Source organism: Apteryx rowi, unplaced genomic scaffold (assembly GCF_003343035.1).
Source record: "Apteryx rowi isolate R43461 unplaced genomic scaffold, aptRow1 scaffold_770, whole genome shotgun sequence".
NCBI classification, from domain to species: Eukaryota; Metazoa; Chordata; class Aves; order Apterygiformes; family Apterygidae; genus Apteryx; species Apteryx rowi.
The window spans coordinates 153,208-169,648 of NW_020451061.1; the positions used below are offsets into that span (position 1 = coordinate 153,208).

General features: G+C 41.4%; 1 protein-coding gene across 10 annotated transcripts in view; it reads left to right on the plus strand.

Moving 5' to 3' along the window:
• RAB30 (RAB30, member RAS oncogene family) overlaps positions 1-16,140 on the plus strand; it is a 47,121-nt gene extending 30,981 nt beyond the window's left edge. For 3 of the 10 annotated variants that reach the window (XM_026088538.1, XM_026088537.1, XM_026088536.1), the window contains 2 exons: positions 4,148-4,331; positions 6,615-16,140. In XM_026088538.1, coding sequence (XP_025944323.1) covers positions 4,148-4,331; positions 6,615-6,865 — 435 coding nt within the window. In that variant the 3' untranslated portion in view covers positions 6,866-16,140. The remainder of the gene's footprint in view (positions 1-4,147; positions 4,332-6,614) is intronic. The other 7 variants (XR_003257172.1, XR_003257170.1, XR_003257171.1 and 4 more) reach the window with 7 other exon arrangements.
• The last annotated feature ends 301 nt before the right edge of the window (positions 16,141-16,441 follow it).

Here is a 16,441-nt window from a genome sequence, read left to right on the forward strand (position 1 = left end):
GGGGGGAGGGTTCTGCAAAACAAAGGCTCATTGTCAGCTTCTGCTGAGTTACGAGTTTGGGAGAAGTTGGGACTGTCGCAATACTGGCCCTTAAGTCAACAGGCCTAAGGGATAAAGGCAGCAATGACCCATGTCCACATTATTAACCCCTTTACCCTCCAAAATAGGGTGGTCCTATCCAGGCTGCCTGCTGGAAACTGTCCTTATCCTGTGCTAACTCTTGAACTGAGCCTGGATGTCATTTGGCAGAGAGCTAATTGACCCAGGCCAAAACATGCCAGAGCCCAGTCTAACAATTTAATGGGATACATGATTGGGTGCCAGTGCCCAGAGACGTTGGCTGGCACTGCTTAATTCRTTAGTAGAAGTTTAGTCACAGCTAGCGTGGTGTTCGGGAGGTGGGAGAAGAGTATGATTATCTGAGCTTCTGGTGTCAAGAAGGTGTCCAGGGTCCTTGAGCTACTCTGGGAATTACTCTGCCTGTATTAACTCCAAGGGAATAGAAGTGAAAAACAGCTATTTTCTCTTTGCTACCTACACTAAATCTAATAGTGAGCAAGTGTACACGGTCCTGTGCAACGTGCTCTGGGTGACCCTGCTTGAGCAGGGGGGTTGGACTAGATGATCTCCAGAGGTCCCTTCCAACCTCAGCGATTCTGTGATTCTGTGAAGTGGAAGAACCTACAGCASTGTGGCAGTGACTGGGTATGAGATCTGGACCCATTTTTAAGCTCKTGCAAGTGGTGGGATGGAAACAGTGGGCTTGTGCAGATTTTTAGTTCTGGGCTTTTTTTTTAATCCTCCACCCATTTTTCAGTGCAGTTTCTGAGGAGAAAATCAAGTGTTATGTTCATAAGTTTAGGAAAGATTGGAAAAGCCATGATAATGTCTGCAGGCTCCCACTCTGCTGTGTGAGGAGCTGTAGAAGCCCATGGCAAGTGATAGTCCTCGACCAAAAGACCAAACAGTTTAACCAGGTGAAGGACAGGAGGTATCAATACCTGCATAAGGATACGGACTGAGTTAATGTGCTGCCCATTGCTTTGCAAGTGGGATAGAGCAGCAGGCAGGAAAGCAGTGCTAGCCTGACAAATACAGATGGATCCCCAATAACTCAGCTTATATTTGAGGTCTATTTTTTTAGACAGTTGAAGTTAAGTGGAGTTACCCTCAGCAAGGACTTGTCTGTGTTTGACTTGTACCTGTGACATAATCCTTTTAGCACTGGTTTGGCCTGAGGGTACAAGCTCTTTAACGGAGAGAAGGTTGTGAGCACAGTTTTGCCAACATGGGTAACTCAGAGACAGGGACTGCGCAAGGAGTCTGTACAAGCTGAGTGTGGGCTCGTTTGTATTATAAATCCCTGTTGCCCTCAAAACATCTGATAAATGCACAAGTAACCATCAGAGCAACTTTTTCTTTTTTTCTTAACCATTCTGGGGCTGGATTGTGTTTAACAGAGCAGTTGGCAAGTGCTAGTTGGTGAATATTCATATAGCAAATAGGAGTTGTTGTTAAGTCAAAGGCCCCCCTCTTCCATCAGTGGAGTAAGTTGGAGTCACCAGAGTTCAGCTCATGAACTGGTGTGCGAAGAAACTTAATACTATAAATTTACCCATTTGAATGATCCTTCCAAAGTCTGAAAGACAAAATGGTTTCTTTCCACCTCTCGCATGAGTGCAAACAGGCAGTGATTGGAAACTTCTTGAATAAACAGTGCTAGTAGGAATAAACACTTAATGGGTTAGTGGGAAAAACAGTATGACTCAGAGCACAGAGCAATAAAACCGACATCCCCCTCAAACTAAGCACTTTGTGGCTGTTAGCGCATTTAACAGTGCCCAAGTTGTGACTCCGCTTCCGTTCTGGGCAGCGTCTCCTGCACATCTATCAGGATCCAGGATTAGAGAGCAGCACTATTTACCAAAAAGGCTTTAAATTTTAAAAAGGAAAGATAGGTTTCTGGGAAGATCACTTTCTAGCTTTCAGAATTGCATTCCAAAGTGAGTGGAGAAGGATTTGCTAGCACAAGGGCTGTGCAAGCAGTTTTGGATGTGAGAATAGCTACTAACGCTCAATGACAGACCAACTGTAAAAAGAAAAAGAGAGCGTCTGCTTCCCTTCGTGTTCTTTACATACAATGTCGTGAAGCGTGTGAGACAGCGCTGTGCGGTTTAGAAGGGTTTTTGATCTGTCTGATCTTTTCTAACAGACCCAAAAATATGCCCAGCATATGTACTAAGAGGCTGCACAAATTCGAGCCAAGTAGATGGCAATTGTAATGCTGGTCAGAGATAAACGTCCCCAGTGCTGCAAGCATAAGGCTGTGCTATATGCATCTGTGATCTTATTGTGCATGCAAAAATGTTCGTATGCATAAATCTTAACATGTATGCAAGTGTATCAGCTGGCTCCCAGAAAATTAACATCCAAATAACTTTGATTTCTGCAGGCTGAGTCAGGCACCAGCCTTTGGTAGCTCTGAGAAAACGATACGAGTGAAATGGCTGCTGTCAAATCTGTCGCTTGGCAGAAATAAATTGAYCAGTGGGGTAAAGTGCGAGACATGCATTTTGTCTCAGAGTCGATTTTATCGGTGGTTGTGAGTTCTAGGGCTTTTCTTGTAATGTTGATAACAGGACCTTCTCCCCCAAAGCAGCCCGGTACAGTCCATTTTGATTTCAAAATCTGTTGTATTAAAGCAGTGGAAGAACATAGCCACATCAAAAGTCCTTATCAGCTCAGAGATCTTCTGAATAAACGCAGAGCATTTATAAACTTGTTAACCAGCAGACCAATCAATAGACTTTTTTCCTGAGAAACAGATGAACAACAAAAAAATTATCTGCGGTTTTTTTTTCCCATCTGCCAGAGTTTGAAGGCTGATTTGTTTTAAAGAGGACTTGGTTGCTATCTGAATTTCACATGCAAGTAATTTCACTTACAGTTTTGTGTACCTTAAATGCACGTGCCATGTTCAGCCATCTAAACACAGCTACGTCAAGGGATGAGGCAGCAAGTTGCCTAGGAGTTGTGAACCAGCCACAAATTATTTTCTTTGCAAAAATGTACTTTTCCAAAATGATACTCTATGTCTGAAAGCTGTTTATTGGGGGCTCTCATTTCAAAATAACATATTTATGTGATGTGGTTCGGCTTTGGAACTCAGCAAAAAGAAGGTTTGCTCTGTTATGGGCTGCGCAACATAAGGAAAAAATCCCAAATATTTTAACTTCTGCTGCCCAAAGTACACAAAATTCTGGCTGGAAATCAACCTTTCACATACTCCAGGGAGGGGCACTTTGAAAAATAACAGCTGAAGCAGAGAAATACTCTCTGAACCTGGAATATTTTAATTTTGGATATTTGCTTCTTTGCATTTTTGAAATATTGAAAAAAATGCATCAGATGGTCAAATTATAAAAATGAGAGGAGTTTGATTCATGCTGGGAAATGCCTTATATGTTGTCTTCCTGGCCCTGGAGAGCTTTACAAGCATCAGTTAAGCCTCATGACCTCTTTTGTATAGATACAGTGGTGTTAACCACTTCTACGTACTGGGAAGAAAGGCAGCGAGCAACTGGGTGATATGTCCCAAGTTATGTAGAGGAAATCAGCGTTCAGCTGCAAGTCTGAGCTCTCTGTTTACTCCTACGGTTTCCACCCCTTTGATACATCATTTCAATATAAATAAATAACTTTGGGAGCTAGAGGAGAGGCTTTCGTAACGCGTCTGTGATGGACACTCTTGCCAATGCAAAGCGCCTGTTGGACGTCTGGGGAAGGAGCACGAGAAGTGATTTTTCTCCCTCCAGCGCCTGCATTGTAATTCCACACCGGCAAAGCCAACTCTGTCCACAGCTGAGCGAAATGCCAAAAGTCACACGAAAGCTTGCAGACCCTCGGCTTCCCAGGGACATCAGCCGGAGTACCAGCCGAGTTTGTGCCTTGCATTTCAATCTCTAAATGCAGAAACGGAAACAAAAATTGTTGGGGGAAGGGGAAGCCAAAGCGGAGAAGAGCTAAGTGTTTTCCCAGCATTGCTTTTACCCTGAAGGCATTTAGGTCAAAAGGGTGCTGCTGTCAAATAAAGAATGTTAAATTTATTCTTTTTTTCTTTTCCCGCTCCCCCTCCTTATGCTAAAAGCTGCAGATCTGGGACACGGCAGGACAAGAGCGATTCCGGTCCATAACGCAGAGTTACTATCGCAGCGCCAACGCGTTAATACTGACCTATGACATAACCTGCGAGGAGTCCTTCCGATGTCTTCCCGAGTGGCTGAGAGAAATAGAGCAGTACGCCAGCAATAAGGTCATAACCGTGCTAGTCGGTAAGTGCCGGCCGTCCTTCGAAGGGTGGTTCTGCGGTGAGGTCACGAACCATGCGTGTCGGGAGCCTGCCGAGAGCCAAAGGCAGGTGGAGGTGTTAGCAGGGGGAAAATGCGGCGTCTGTGTTAACTGGTGGTGCAGGATTCCCAAATGGATACAGCAGTGCAGGATTCCCAGGTGGATACGGCAGTTCTTGTTGCCAGTCGGAGCTGTAACAGCCCATGGGCATAGGGTGCAGCCAGTCCCTTTGAACGAGACGACCCACTGCTTGGATGGTGCGGATGACCCCAGTGCCCTGATGATGATGTGCAGGACACCAACAGCTGCTTCTCAAAGGGTGGACTTCTCCCACGCTTAAGGTTTCTGCCTGCAGAGGTGGATGCTACCCACGGGTTGGTCCCATAAGGGACTAAAGTGGTGATTGTGCAGCTACCAATAAAGCTAACCACAGAGCCTTTCCCCTTGCAACTCCCAGCTCAGATCTCTACAAAGATACGAGGATCTGCTGAAGCTGGCAATGCCTGCAGGTTGTTAAACCCCAATAGCTGTGGGACAACTAAAGTCTTGGCCGGAGTGGGTCAAGACCTGGGAAGCAGGACCCAATGGGTATGTGGATCCTAGCATTACAGGTGGGGCAGAGCTAGAAAACTAGATTTTTCCCATGGATTTTAGTGAAACTAAAGATAAATACTAGAAGCTAGGTTATCAGTAGCAGCTTCAACTCAAGCTAAAACAGACCTCATGCCATCTGTCTGCTACAAGCAAGGTGAAAGGTATTGTGCCTGCCTGTGCTTTGCTAGGCTCTCCTTTCAGAATCTGGCAGTCAGAACTTGACTTTTAAAAGCCCCAGAATATATGAAGAACAATAGAAAAATAACTTGGGAAAAGCCAAAAAGGTGGGGGTTTTTTTGTTTGTTTTTTTTACTGCAGTGTCCTTTTCTCATTAATGGTTTGCCATTAAAAATAATAAAGTTCTTCAGGATGATCTAGTATCTTTATTACCAATTTCAATTTTAAAATATCTTTATGATATTTTTAAAAATCCTTTGAGCTTTACATGACCCAATGCTGTTGCACATAAACATTAGGATTTAAGGCACTTCCATATAAGAAACTCATTACACTGCGTAAGAAGAATATGGGACTTGTACAAATAGTGCAGAAATAATTAATAAATGACTAACAGATATATACATAGATTTTTATGGAACACTAAGTTTCTTATCAACAGTTACGGCATAAAATATAAATGCTAATAGCCACAGCGCACACTTTTGCAGATGGTAACAGCCATAGCCCACTTACATTAGCAAGTGGTTGCTAGTGATTGACAAGTGATGACCTACCCAGCTTGTGATAATCTGTTTATAAATGTAACTTTGGTGTATATACCGTGTCCAAGTAATTATCAGAAAAAAAAGGATATCTCAGATGAAAGGATGGCAGCAAGATCTGGCTTTCCAATGAAAGAGCATGAAAGAGCTTTTCCTCCTACTGATTCTCACAGCAGCCTTGGAGGACTTGCTGGTAGAAACTGGGTCGGGCAGGTTGCCTCTTGAACTTGCTGAGTCCCTGGACACAGTCCCCTGCTGTCACAGGTCTTGGTTTCTTATCTTTTTTGTGAGATTAATTTATGGTAAAAACAGCATGTTTAAAGTGAGGTGGCCAGTAATAGGGTATAATCTTAGCAGACGTTTGCTTGGGGCATTAATCAACTGCCTACTAAAGTGAGCACCCAAAGGAAAGGGCTGATTTCTTTCCCCGCCTTGTTCTGTGAGCACCCTTGAGCCCATCCATGTTCCAGGCTCCACAGCCAAATCACTCACAAGAATATTTAATTAAAACAGGAAAGCAGCCTTCTGTGCCGGGCTTGTTCTGAAGCTTATAATTACATGAAAAATATCACATTTAGCATCTCACATGTTATAATTGACATTTTAAGTGCTCCTTAGAGCAAGAACAGGAGAATTTTCAATGGGTATTAAAATGAAAATCCTTTAATGTCAGTTGATTAGCTTTAATTTAGCACTAATGCATCTGTTTGCTAACTGACTTGTATGTTCACAGGGCATATTCCATTAAATGACCTGATATTAAATGAACTTGGTTGCACGAATCAGGGAATCCGTTCTTTGGAGGGCAGAGCTAGCACTAAGAATTTCCCATCAAAAGCCCTGTCCATACATACATACTGCACCAAGCACTTCTTCGTTGCTGATCCATTTCTGTTTCTTTTGTCTTGTAAGTCAAATTAATTCCTTTTCTAAAATCTTTTATTGATGCAGGTAATAAGATTGATTTAGCTGATAAGAGGGAAGTCTCCCAACAAAGAGCTGCAGAATTTTCCGAAGCGCAAGACATGTACTATCTGGAAACCTCTGCAAAAGAATCAGATAACGTGGAAAAACTCTTCCTGGACTTAGCTTGTCGGTTGATCAGTGAGGCACGACAGAACACCCTTGTGAACAATGTGGCATCCCCGTTACCAGGAGAGGGGAAAAGCATCAGCTATTTGACTTGCTGTAATTTTAATTAAAGAGCTGGCACGTGATTCCCCGTCCCCCATGGGCGAAGAGGATTTTTTGCTGGGATTCATCTCCTTGAAGGGAGTTCCTGCCACTTTGACCCATCTGACTTATCCCCGAGTCAGGTTGCAGATCTAGAAGCATGGCAGGCTGACAGCTCCAGCTGCATGGCAACATAGCAGAATATGACATGGTTTAATTTTAATTTTTTTGCAGTCTCTGGAGTTGGTTAGGAAAAGAAGAGTTGCTTCATGTAATGGAGAACATGAGCTGTTGTATTTCCTTCTGTAGAAGACTAGAACAGCCTCTCTTGAAGAAGATACTGAAGAGTTCGAAATCTCTCTTACAGAACAATGTGTTTGGTCCTTTTTAAAAAAAGGAAGAAAAAAAAGAGCGCTGACCCTGGACTATACTGGCAATCTTCTGGGCTGCCAGCCAATGAGTTCTTAGGACATGTATATAGAGTCTGTCCACACGTCTTCATGGAGGACTCTGGTGTTTGAAACAGTGTTATGTCTCTCATCTACAGGCACTTTCATGATCATGAAATTAAAAAAAAAAAAAAAGTTATATATATCAACGTTTCCAAACAATGGTTTGAGAAGAGATATGGATACAGCTCCCTTGCTCCCTTTGGTGCTAGCAGTTCAGCAAATATTCCATAGACCAAATGTAGTCTTACTACATTACTGTCCTCTGAATGTGTAACTTAGAATAATTAGGAAAAAGAACACTAATAAGCACTGTTCATTTAAAAAAAAAAAAACTCATTACCTCTTTTTCTAGCCTGAACATAGTGGGTAAGGACTGTGCTTTTTTGATATCCGACATAGGATGAAAAGACTTTCCATAAATAAAAAAAAAAGAATAACAAATCCTCCCCTTCCCTAATTAGTAATGTCCTTATGTGAAAAATTAGCTTTGGGAAATTTTATTGCTGGAGTTGGAAAAAATGCACCAGACCTGACCAAAATATTGTGTGTGCATTGATTGTGTATAAGGGTTCAAAGAGAGCACAGTTTTAAATGGCAGTCTGCAATATGTTTGAGTAAATATAAAGCTTGTAGATACCGTTCTTGTTGAAAAGCAGGCATACAATTTTGTAGAATTTTTTTACGCTAAGTGGAAATAGCAACAGGTTGCAAGTGGTATCATTCTGTGTCTAAGTCATCCAGCAGTCACCATATGGAACTGTACTCTGAGAAGCTCTTAAAGGTATCTTCTTGGCATCTGTTCTCTTTAGAGTAGCTTTCAGATTCAGGGCTGTAGAGTCATTTAATTTACTTGATGCTTTGTACTCTTACATCTCACACTGCAGTGTAAGTATGACTGTGTAGGCAATTTCTTTCTACAAAACCCCTGAAGTGGAAGCGTTATGGAATTTGTTATATTATTACACCTCTAGTGCCATATTCTAATAATGCATTGCAAATTTACATGTTGACATTAAAGCAAAATTGGAAGACAGGTGAATATGCACAGGAATAATGTTTTTTTTAAAGTTTGAGATCAGTTTAGCTAATCTGGATGAAACTCTCCTGGCAATTACATGGCTGTGATATGCTATAAATTAGAATTAATCGGCTTAATATCATTTGGCACTTACTGATGATTATAACTGAGCTTATGTATTGACCTAAAAAGCTGCCAATAAGCACTTCTTGAAAATAAAAAAAACTAGCATTTTCAAATGCTTTTTTGCATTTTCCTAAAAAAAAAAAAAAAAAAAACTTTCTTTGGGCTATATCATATTGTGCCTTTGATCTTCAGTGGGAACTAACTGTATGTTTGTGTGTTTGAGAGAGAGGAGAGCAGCGTATAATGTGGCCATTTTAATGAATATTTTCTTGCTATTGTTTAGGTCACTTCCTTCTTTTATAAGTAGTGATCAAAATGAAATGTAGAAGTTGTGGTACAAAACTTGTTTGTCACTTAGGTAACATTTTGCAAACTGCTGCTCTAAGTGTTAGATGTTGGGGAAATGTCATCTGGCACACTGGCCTTTACTGGTTCTTTTCAGTCTCTGCTCATGCTGTAATCCAGAGGATTTAGAAATGTGTGGGACTTCCAACTCTGAAAGACCATCCAGCTCTGAAAGAGCCGATTCTCTACAGCTCTTAGCTATTTGTTTAAAGCAAGACTCATGAGGTTATATGTAAGATAATACTGGAGTTAGAAATCAGTATTACATATATTTAATTTGTAAAAGTTCTTACTCTCCAGATGGTGGACTTGTCAGAAAGCATAAAACTTAATAACAAATAGGGCAGGGCTATCTGATCAAGTTAATCAAGGAGGAAAGAGGCTGCTCACTACAGCATATATGGGTGACCTGATTTCCAAAAGCATCAAAGTTTCAGGTAAAACTGTCCAACACCCTCTCCATCTACTCAATCTCCCAACACATTCCTCTGGGAAATTTTGAAGCTGTTGGCTGCTTTCAAGCTGACGTGATGGAGAGGTACCCATCACAGTGACAGGAAGTTTCTGTGCATTTTTGAAAGCTGGTGGTTAGGTAGGAGAGACAGAGCCGAATTTGTGCCCCGCTGAAGGAAAGATAGGGACAACTCAGCCTTTAACTGTTCGTTTTTCTGGACAGGCAGCATGTGCAGAAATAGCTTTGTGAGATATATATACCTTTATGGTACAGCTGTCATAACTGGATGACCTTTTTGCAGCTTAAAATCAGTGCTAATAAATTTGACATAAGCATCTGTTGCTAGTGAAAACTAGAATATTATAGAAATATTTTTGAGCATCACTGAAGGATCATGTTAAAACACCAGTGAGAGAGGAACAAATGGAAAGTGAATAATGATCATAAACGGAAAGTGAATAATGATCATAAACTTGATTCTGATCTGGACAGGTACGTTTCATTCCTGCTGAGTACCATTATGAATGCATTTTAAAATGCTCCTTGCATCACCTCTGGAGGTTGAACCCTAATGCATCATCATGACTGAACAAGCTGAATTGATCAAATAGCAGAAATTGCTCACTTTATTTCCTTGAATATTCACTCTGAGGTTTCTAGAAGGCTAAGGCTCTTTTCCAGTGCTTTCCTACCCCTTAGCTGATGATTTTGTATACTAGCTGCCTGCCAGTTAGCAAGTGTCAGTTCTGTCGCTAGCAAATCTTTCAAGAACTCCATCTCCAGACAGTGATGTGCTGCTCCAGTGGAGTGAAGTGCTGCAACTGGATTGACGTAGCAATAAGGTAACTTCTCCAGGGACAAATCCGAAATCCTTCCTTTCAGAATTTATTCTGGGCCTGAGTGCTTTAACTCTTTTAGGAGTGCAGATTGTTCAGGGTTGAAAGGAAACTGGTTGCGTGTTCAGCATTTTATAAGGTCATAATCCAAAGTTGTAGTTTGAAACTTGCCTTTTTTTTTTCTTTTTTTCTTCCAGTTAACGAACACTAGCTGTTCAATAAGTGACATTTTGTCATGATAACTCCTTTGCAGGAGTTATTTTTATACACCTTCAAATTTTTATCTTTAGTGCATAGAACCCACTTCTGCTTGTGGGTTTGAGGGCAAATCTTCTCTTCTGCAGTCTGGTCCTCTGCTGGAGGCTTTACAGCCAGAAGAGGAGCTTTATCAACTGCAGACGACAATTTAACATTGTGGCACATMGGTCAAAGAGTTGAAAAATAGCAGGAGATTTAAAAAAAAAAAAGTCCCAATTTTATGGCAATCATCCTTCCATCTATGGCAAACGCCTAGCTAGATAAATGGATTTTTGCAAGAGAACAGTAAGCAAAAAGTATGATGCTTGCTGGGTCAAGGGTCCAAAAGCTGGGCAGAATTTACATGATAGGGCCAAGTATGACTGGAAATGTTCCCTACTGACAGGAGTATAAGGTATTGGCTTTAGTGCAGTTGCTAGATTTTGATGCGTTTTTCAGGACAATATATTCACAATCATGGAGTAGTCTTATTTCTGGGTGAACATGAATTTTTATAGTAGTCCCACAATGACATCATCTGTTCTTTAAACCTCTTACCACAATGACTAGCTCCAAGGAGAAGCCAATATGGATGTTCAACAGATGTTTGCCTGCAGACATAGCAGACCTATTTGGAGAGATTAGTAAAGRCATCTTCTGAAAACTAGGTGATCTATACTTTGTTTTTCAGATCAGCCACTGATTTCATCAGACTGATCTTGGATAAATCACTACATGTTCGGTGCTTCAGATCACTATCTGTAAAGTGCTCTCACTAATATTTTGCATTGGCTGTTTACACTGCAAGTTTCTTGGGGCAAGCTGCAACTCCCTTCTGTTCCTAGTTGTATTTCCYGTAAGAGAGAGAGCACTGGGAAAAAGCTTCTCAACTCCTCTTCAGGAGAAAGACAAGGTCAAGAGTTATGATGGAAAAAGTGAAATTATGAGCCCTAAAAAGAACAGGACATTTTAAGTCTCTTCCTACCTCTCACGCTGAGGTTCTGATTTGATCTGCAGGTAAGTCATTGGAGCATGCAGTCAGTTACATGCTTGTGCTGAATGCTAAATGGCTTTGTGATCACTATTGAATAAAAACACATATGACAAATTATCAGACAGGATACTTGTGTTTTGCTGTAGAATGCATGAAACAACTCTTAATCCGTTAGCCTGTTAGTGCTGTTGGTCTCTGGAAATAGCTATGCCAGTTACAGTGGGCTCCTGCTAGTCTAGGTTGAGTGGTTAATGGCTATTGAATTCCTTCAGCATCAGCAATAATGGCAGCAGACTGAGATCCACACTGCAGACAGCGGTTTGAAAAGAGGGAAAGTGGAAATTAGTGATGCAGGAGCAGAGCGGGTGCACACATGTAGGACAACGGCCTTTCCTGAGCTTTTGCTGACAAGGGATGCAATTAGTTGTAGTCAAAACTACTGGGTTTTACACTGTTCGTTATCCCTAAGGATGAAGAATAATGAACTGCTGTTTGTTCWGCTGCTTTTCCACTTGTCCTCTTTTCAGCATGAAGAACTGTCCATAAATCCTGCTGAGATATTAARCTGGCAAAATTCTGTGTCAGAGACTGAATTCACTTAGAAAATGAGCAAAATTCTCAAGCTATTGAAATACCAGAGTGAACAYGCAGGATACACTGCCCTGGGGGAGCTGTGGTGCCATCACGGTCAGATATGGCTGTGAACGCGAAAACAGCAACCCTCTCACAGCTAATTGCCAATTTTGCATGATTTTGATTGCTCTGGATTTTAATAAGAGATGCTTTGAATTTGACTTTCATCTGAGTTCTCTAGGATTCTGTTGCTTCCAATATCAGGGTATCCAATATCCCTCATAGGTGCTGCTCCTATAAATATATATCAAGCAGAAGAGCTTTTTGAATTTATTCAGTTAGAAAAGTTGGTTTTGGAGGAAGCCTTCTGAATTCCTAGTGAGCAAGTGGGAGATTGCCCTAAATATTGATGGTCATAGTTTAGGATTTGTCTTGGCTAGGAAAATAGGCAACAGGGTAATCACACAGATGTGCATTCATGATGCAAGACTCCCAGTGTAGCCTGCTGTGTTGATCTGACTTACCGTCTTAATCACCAGGCTGAACTGACCCAAAGCCTCCTTCTGCTACACTGCACTATATCTAGCTGAGACAGATTACCAGCTATCATCACTCATGGATGCAATCACACCATCATGTGAACGAGCTGCAACTAAAGCCAGAAGTAAAAGCTATGTATGCCATGTGAGTTAAGTTTTCTTAAAGCTCCATAGAAAAGCTCATCTCTGATGCATTCAGCTCCAAATACAGTCAACTTGGGGAAAGACAACCTGGATAAAGCAGCTGAGATGACAGAATGAGTGTAACTAGGGTCTCAATGTTGTCAGTGAAAGATTATCCTGGTTTTAAGAGGGTAGCCATGGTTAGCAGTTCAGCTCATCTGTCCATGGATAACAGGACTGGCTATGGTGTGTACTCTGAGTTTGTCTCTGTTTTGGCATTAATGACTAGTTATTTCCTGGATGTGATCCGTTTCTTTGAAGCTCACCTTYTCCAGCAAGGTTGGAAAATAATTTTAGCTCTGTTTAGTGACATTATCAAATAAATGACTCTCAGAGACYGAAGAAGCAGATACCACCTTTAGCACTGCCTTTGGCACCACTGCKTATCATGGGGCACCATTCACAAAGACATGCACACCTATGAGTGCATTGAGGCTGTGTCCCTGCCAAGCATCTTCTGAAGATCAGCCCTGGTGCACAGCTGCATAACATGGCCAAAACTTGTGTCAGTTACCACAGTTTCAGTTGCACTGGTGGAGCAGCACAGGTCTACCTGGGGAGAAGGAATGCTAGAAGTCTTATGTTGTCAGAGGCAGCAATCAAGGGCTCTGATGCGTCTGGTGTCATATGAATACCAACCTCAGAGCTCGTCAGAGCTGGGGAATCCCAACTCCTTCAGGACGTTTCATCCATGAATCTGTTCATTCCCAGTACTGCTTATGCCTTGTAATGGCGCTGGCATTATGGTAGCTCTGTGAGAAGGGGGAGCCAAAGTACTGTGGAGGTCTTAGACTGGAAATGGACCTGGCCGGCTGTGTAAACCACTAGATCTGACTCCTGCTTTAACTAGAAGGAGAAGCATCTGTTTATCTTCTGTGCTGTCTCAAATTTCTTAGTAAGACCACGTAAATCTGATTAGCCTGTTCTCAGCCAGTGTAGTCTAYAAAGAATGTTTCCCTTTTTACGGGACCAACGTGAGAGATTCAGATGTTAAGAGCCATTGGTGGTTTGGGGCAAGTGAGTAAATTACCAATATGCAGGTGGACTCTGCTCTCAATCCAGTGAGATTTGCCAACCAATGTGAAGAGTCATTCTGAGCTGCTGCTTTCATAGTGGTGTGAATATCTCTAAGGGTCTGGGCTACATCACTGGCACTAGTTTTAGTAAATGTAATGGTCTTAGTGTCCCCAGCAGCCAAACGTATGGGGGAAGTAGAGGAGAGGAGAATATTGTTTTGGTATTTTAATGGAGTGAGAGCAAAATAGTTGGTTTACGACAGGGAAAGCAGCAGTTAATTCAGGCACTGTTATTGCCTCAACTCTTGCAGACTATTTGGAAGAAAGCCTTACAATTGTCCTCCTCAGTCAGCACTGATGGAAAAAAATGAAAGCTGCTTAAGCCAACTTAAGCCAACATTTTTTTGGGGAAAAAAAGGCCATCTAATGAGACAACTGAGGAACCCCAGAGCTTGTTGCTATATGGGTTTTGAGCTACAAGTCTATCTCTAAATATTAGAGAAACAGTTTAAAATGTGCCATGATTTTTTAGCATAACAAGATGCATTGCAGATAGATATGTCACATCCATTTCATTCCCCACAGCTGTTTACAAAAGAAAAAAAAAAATCCTGAGACTGGAGCAGCTGCAGTCACTCAACTGTCAATACAGGACAAGGCTCTTTCTGCTCCTTTTCATTCCCACTTCACTCTGTTCTGCTGCACGTATTTGGCTGTTCTGTGAATTTGCAGATTATGAGATTTTTTTTCTGACTGCCTTTGATCTATGCAGACTTACCCAGCTCTCCTTTGAATTCATTAATACTTTGAGTAGGCATTTTAATTTTATGTTTACTGGCTTGTTCCCCTTTGTAATGTTACCTAATTGACAAGTTCTTCGTATTCTGTGTTACGTTCAGATTGTTGAGTCTAAAATGTTTCCTCTTTCCTGAGAGCTACAATAAATTTTAGAGATTTATAAAGGTATTTTTGTTTCCACAGAAGAGAAAACTGATCTATCATCAGCTTTGATTACTAATAAATCAGTAATGAAGCATGTAATTTCTTTTACAGCATGAACTAAGTACATTTTACACCATCAGCTGTAGTTTGAATTGTAGTTTAAAAGCCTGCTTACAGACTAAAACCAGCATTCTGCTGTTTGCAACTCCATGCCAGTGAAGCCACAGGATTAAAGGAATTTCCTGGATTGGAGATTTTCCCACACATTCAGCTGTTCTGCAAAGATCTGCTGKTTTTTTTCCCCAACAATAGTGAATTCAGCACAATGTATAGAATTTTAGTAAGAACCCCGATTTGTTTAAATGTCCTAAACACATGGCCAGAAGGATGAGGAGATGACACATTTCTTGTTGATCAAGCACAACCATTTCAGTGGAGAAAATGCACTACATTTGGTCAGACCATTTACCTTCAGTTGCTGGAATAATACTGTCTTTGGAAAGACTATAGGTGTTAGCAAATTGCCAAACTGTGAATCATTAAACTGTCAGAAGCATTTGRCTTGTCTGTTTTTTAACTTCTTGTTGTCAAGTGTGGTACAGTGGGGTTGAGAAAGGAATGTATTTTGGATGACCAGGATGACGAATGTATGAAGCTTAATGTTTATTTGTAATGTCCTTTTTATACTTAGGAATTGCTTACATATGTATCTGTATGTAAATAAATGTTTAATCCTTTCCACCTGCTGTTTTAAATGTCCAATTTGTTTGATCAAAATCTGCAAAGAAAYGTTACCTTTAAAATGTATATAAGACAAACTGATTCACTTTAGGAGGACATGATTTAATATCAGATCAATAAATGAAYGGCTGCTGAGGATTTTCTGCTTGGGTTCGGCATACCAAGACTCTCACAGCCTTGGGCTCTCTCAGCAAGAGCAAAGATAGAGCTGTTGTCCTTGGGAGCAATATCCCTCCCCACTAGAGCAAAAGAAAAAGTTGTGTTTAAACTCAGAGAGTTCATGGTGAAGTTTGAAATGCCAAWAGCGATCACTAGAGGGTAGCATCTGACAGAGGCCAGATAGCATTTTCACTCATGGTCATTATGAACCTGTAGCTGGTTAAACTCCTCTCCTAGCAGGAAGCTAGGAAGCTGTTTGAACAGAGGTGATGTTTCAATATTTGAGTTGTTTTTTATTCATTGTCCCAGTGCCTTTGTTCTGTTCTAGTGCTTCTCTCCAGCCTTCAACTTGCTYTTTTCATGCTCACAGAAGACGACAGTTGTCTTCCAGTGGAGTTTCCTGATGACCTGCCCTTCTGGATGACTGGAATCATTTTGAAAATATCTCATTTAAAAAAGCGGAGGCATCCTATCAGCCTGTAATCTTTTTGGTCAATATATAAAGTCTGTGCTCTGACTCATTCTGGGAATAGAATTTCCTCTCTGTGCTCTACTCCACATCAAGGATGACTTCTGCTCACACTCGTTTTGAGAAATGAGCTGTGAAGACTGAAGACCTCATGTGTCTTTTACTGCCTTCTCTACTGACCTTGAAGCTCCTTCCCTGGTAAGTGCCTGTGACATTGGGGCCGGACCATCTGCTACACGTTCCCCAGGAAGCTGGCAATTTGAATTGGCAATAATACAGAAGTATTTGGAGAGGAAAAGTCTCTGCATGCCTCTGGGTAGGAACTGGGTAAGGGGAGGGGAAGAAAAACATCCTTAAAAATCAAACAGTTTGTGAATTGACTATTCACTGAAAAAGACCAGGGCTGGAATGTGGTGCCTGTGAGGATGAAGGCTTCCTTCCTGGGGAAAAGTGAAGAGCAGCAGACCTGAGCTGTGGAGCAAACAAGTGTGTCCCAGGTGCCCAGCTGAATCAGCCTTATG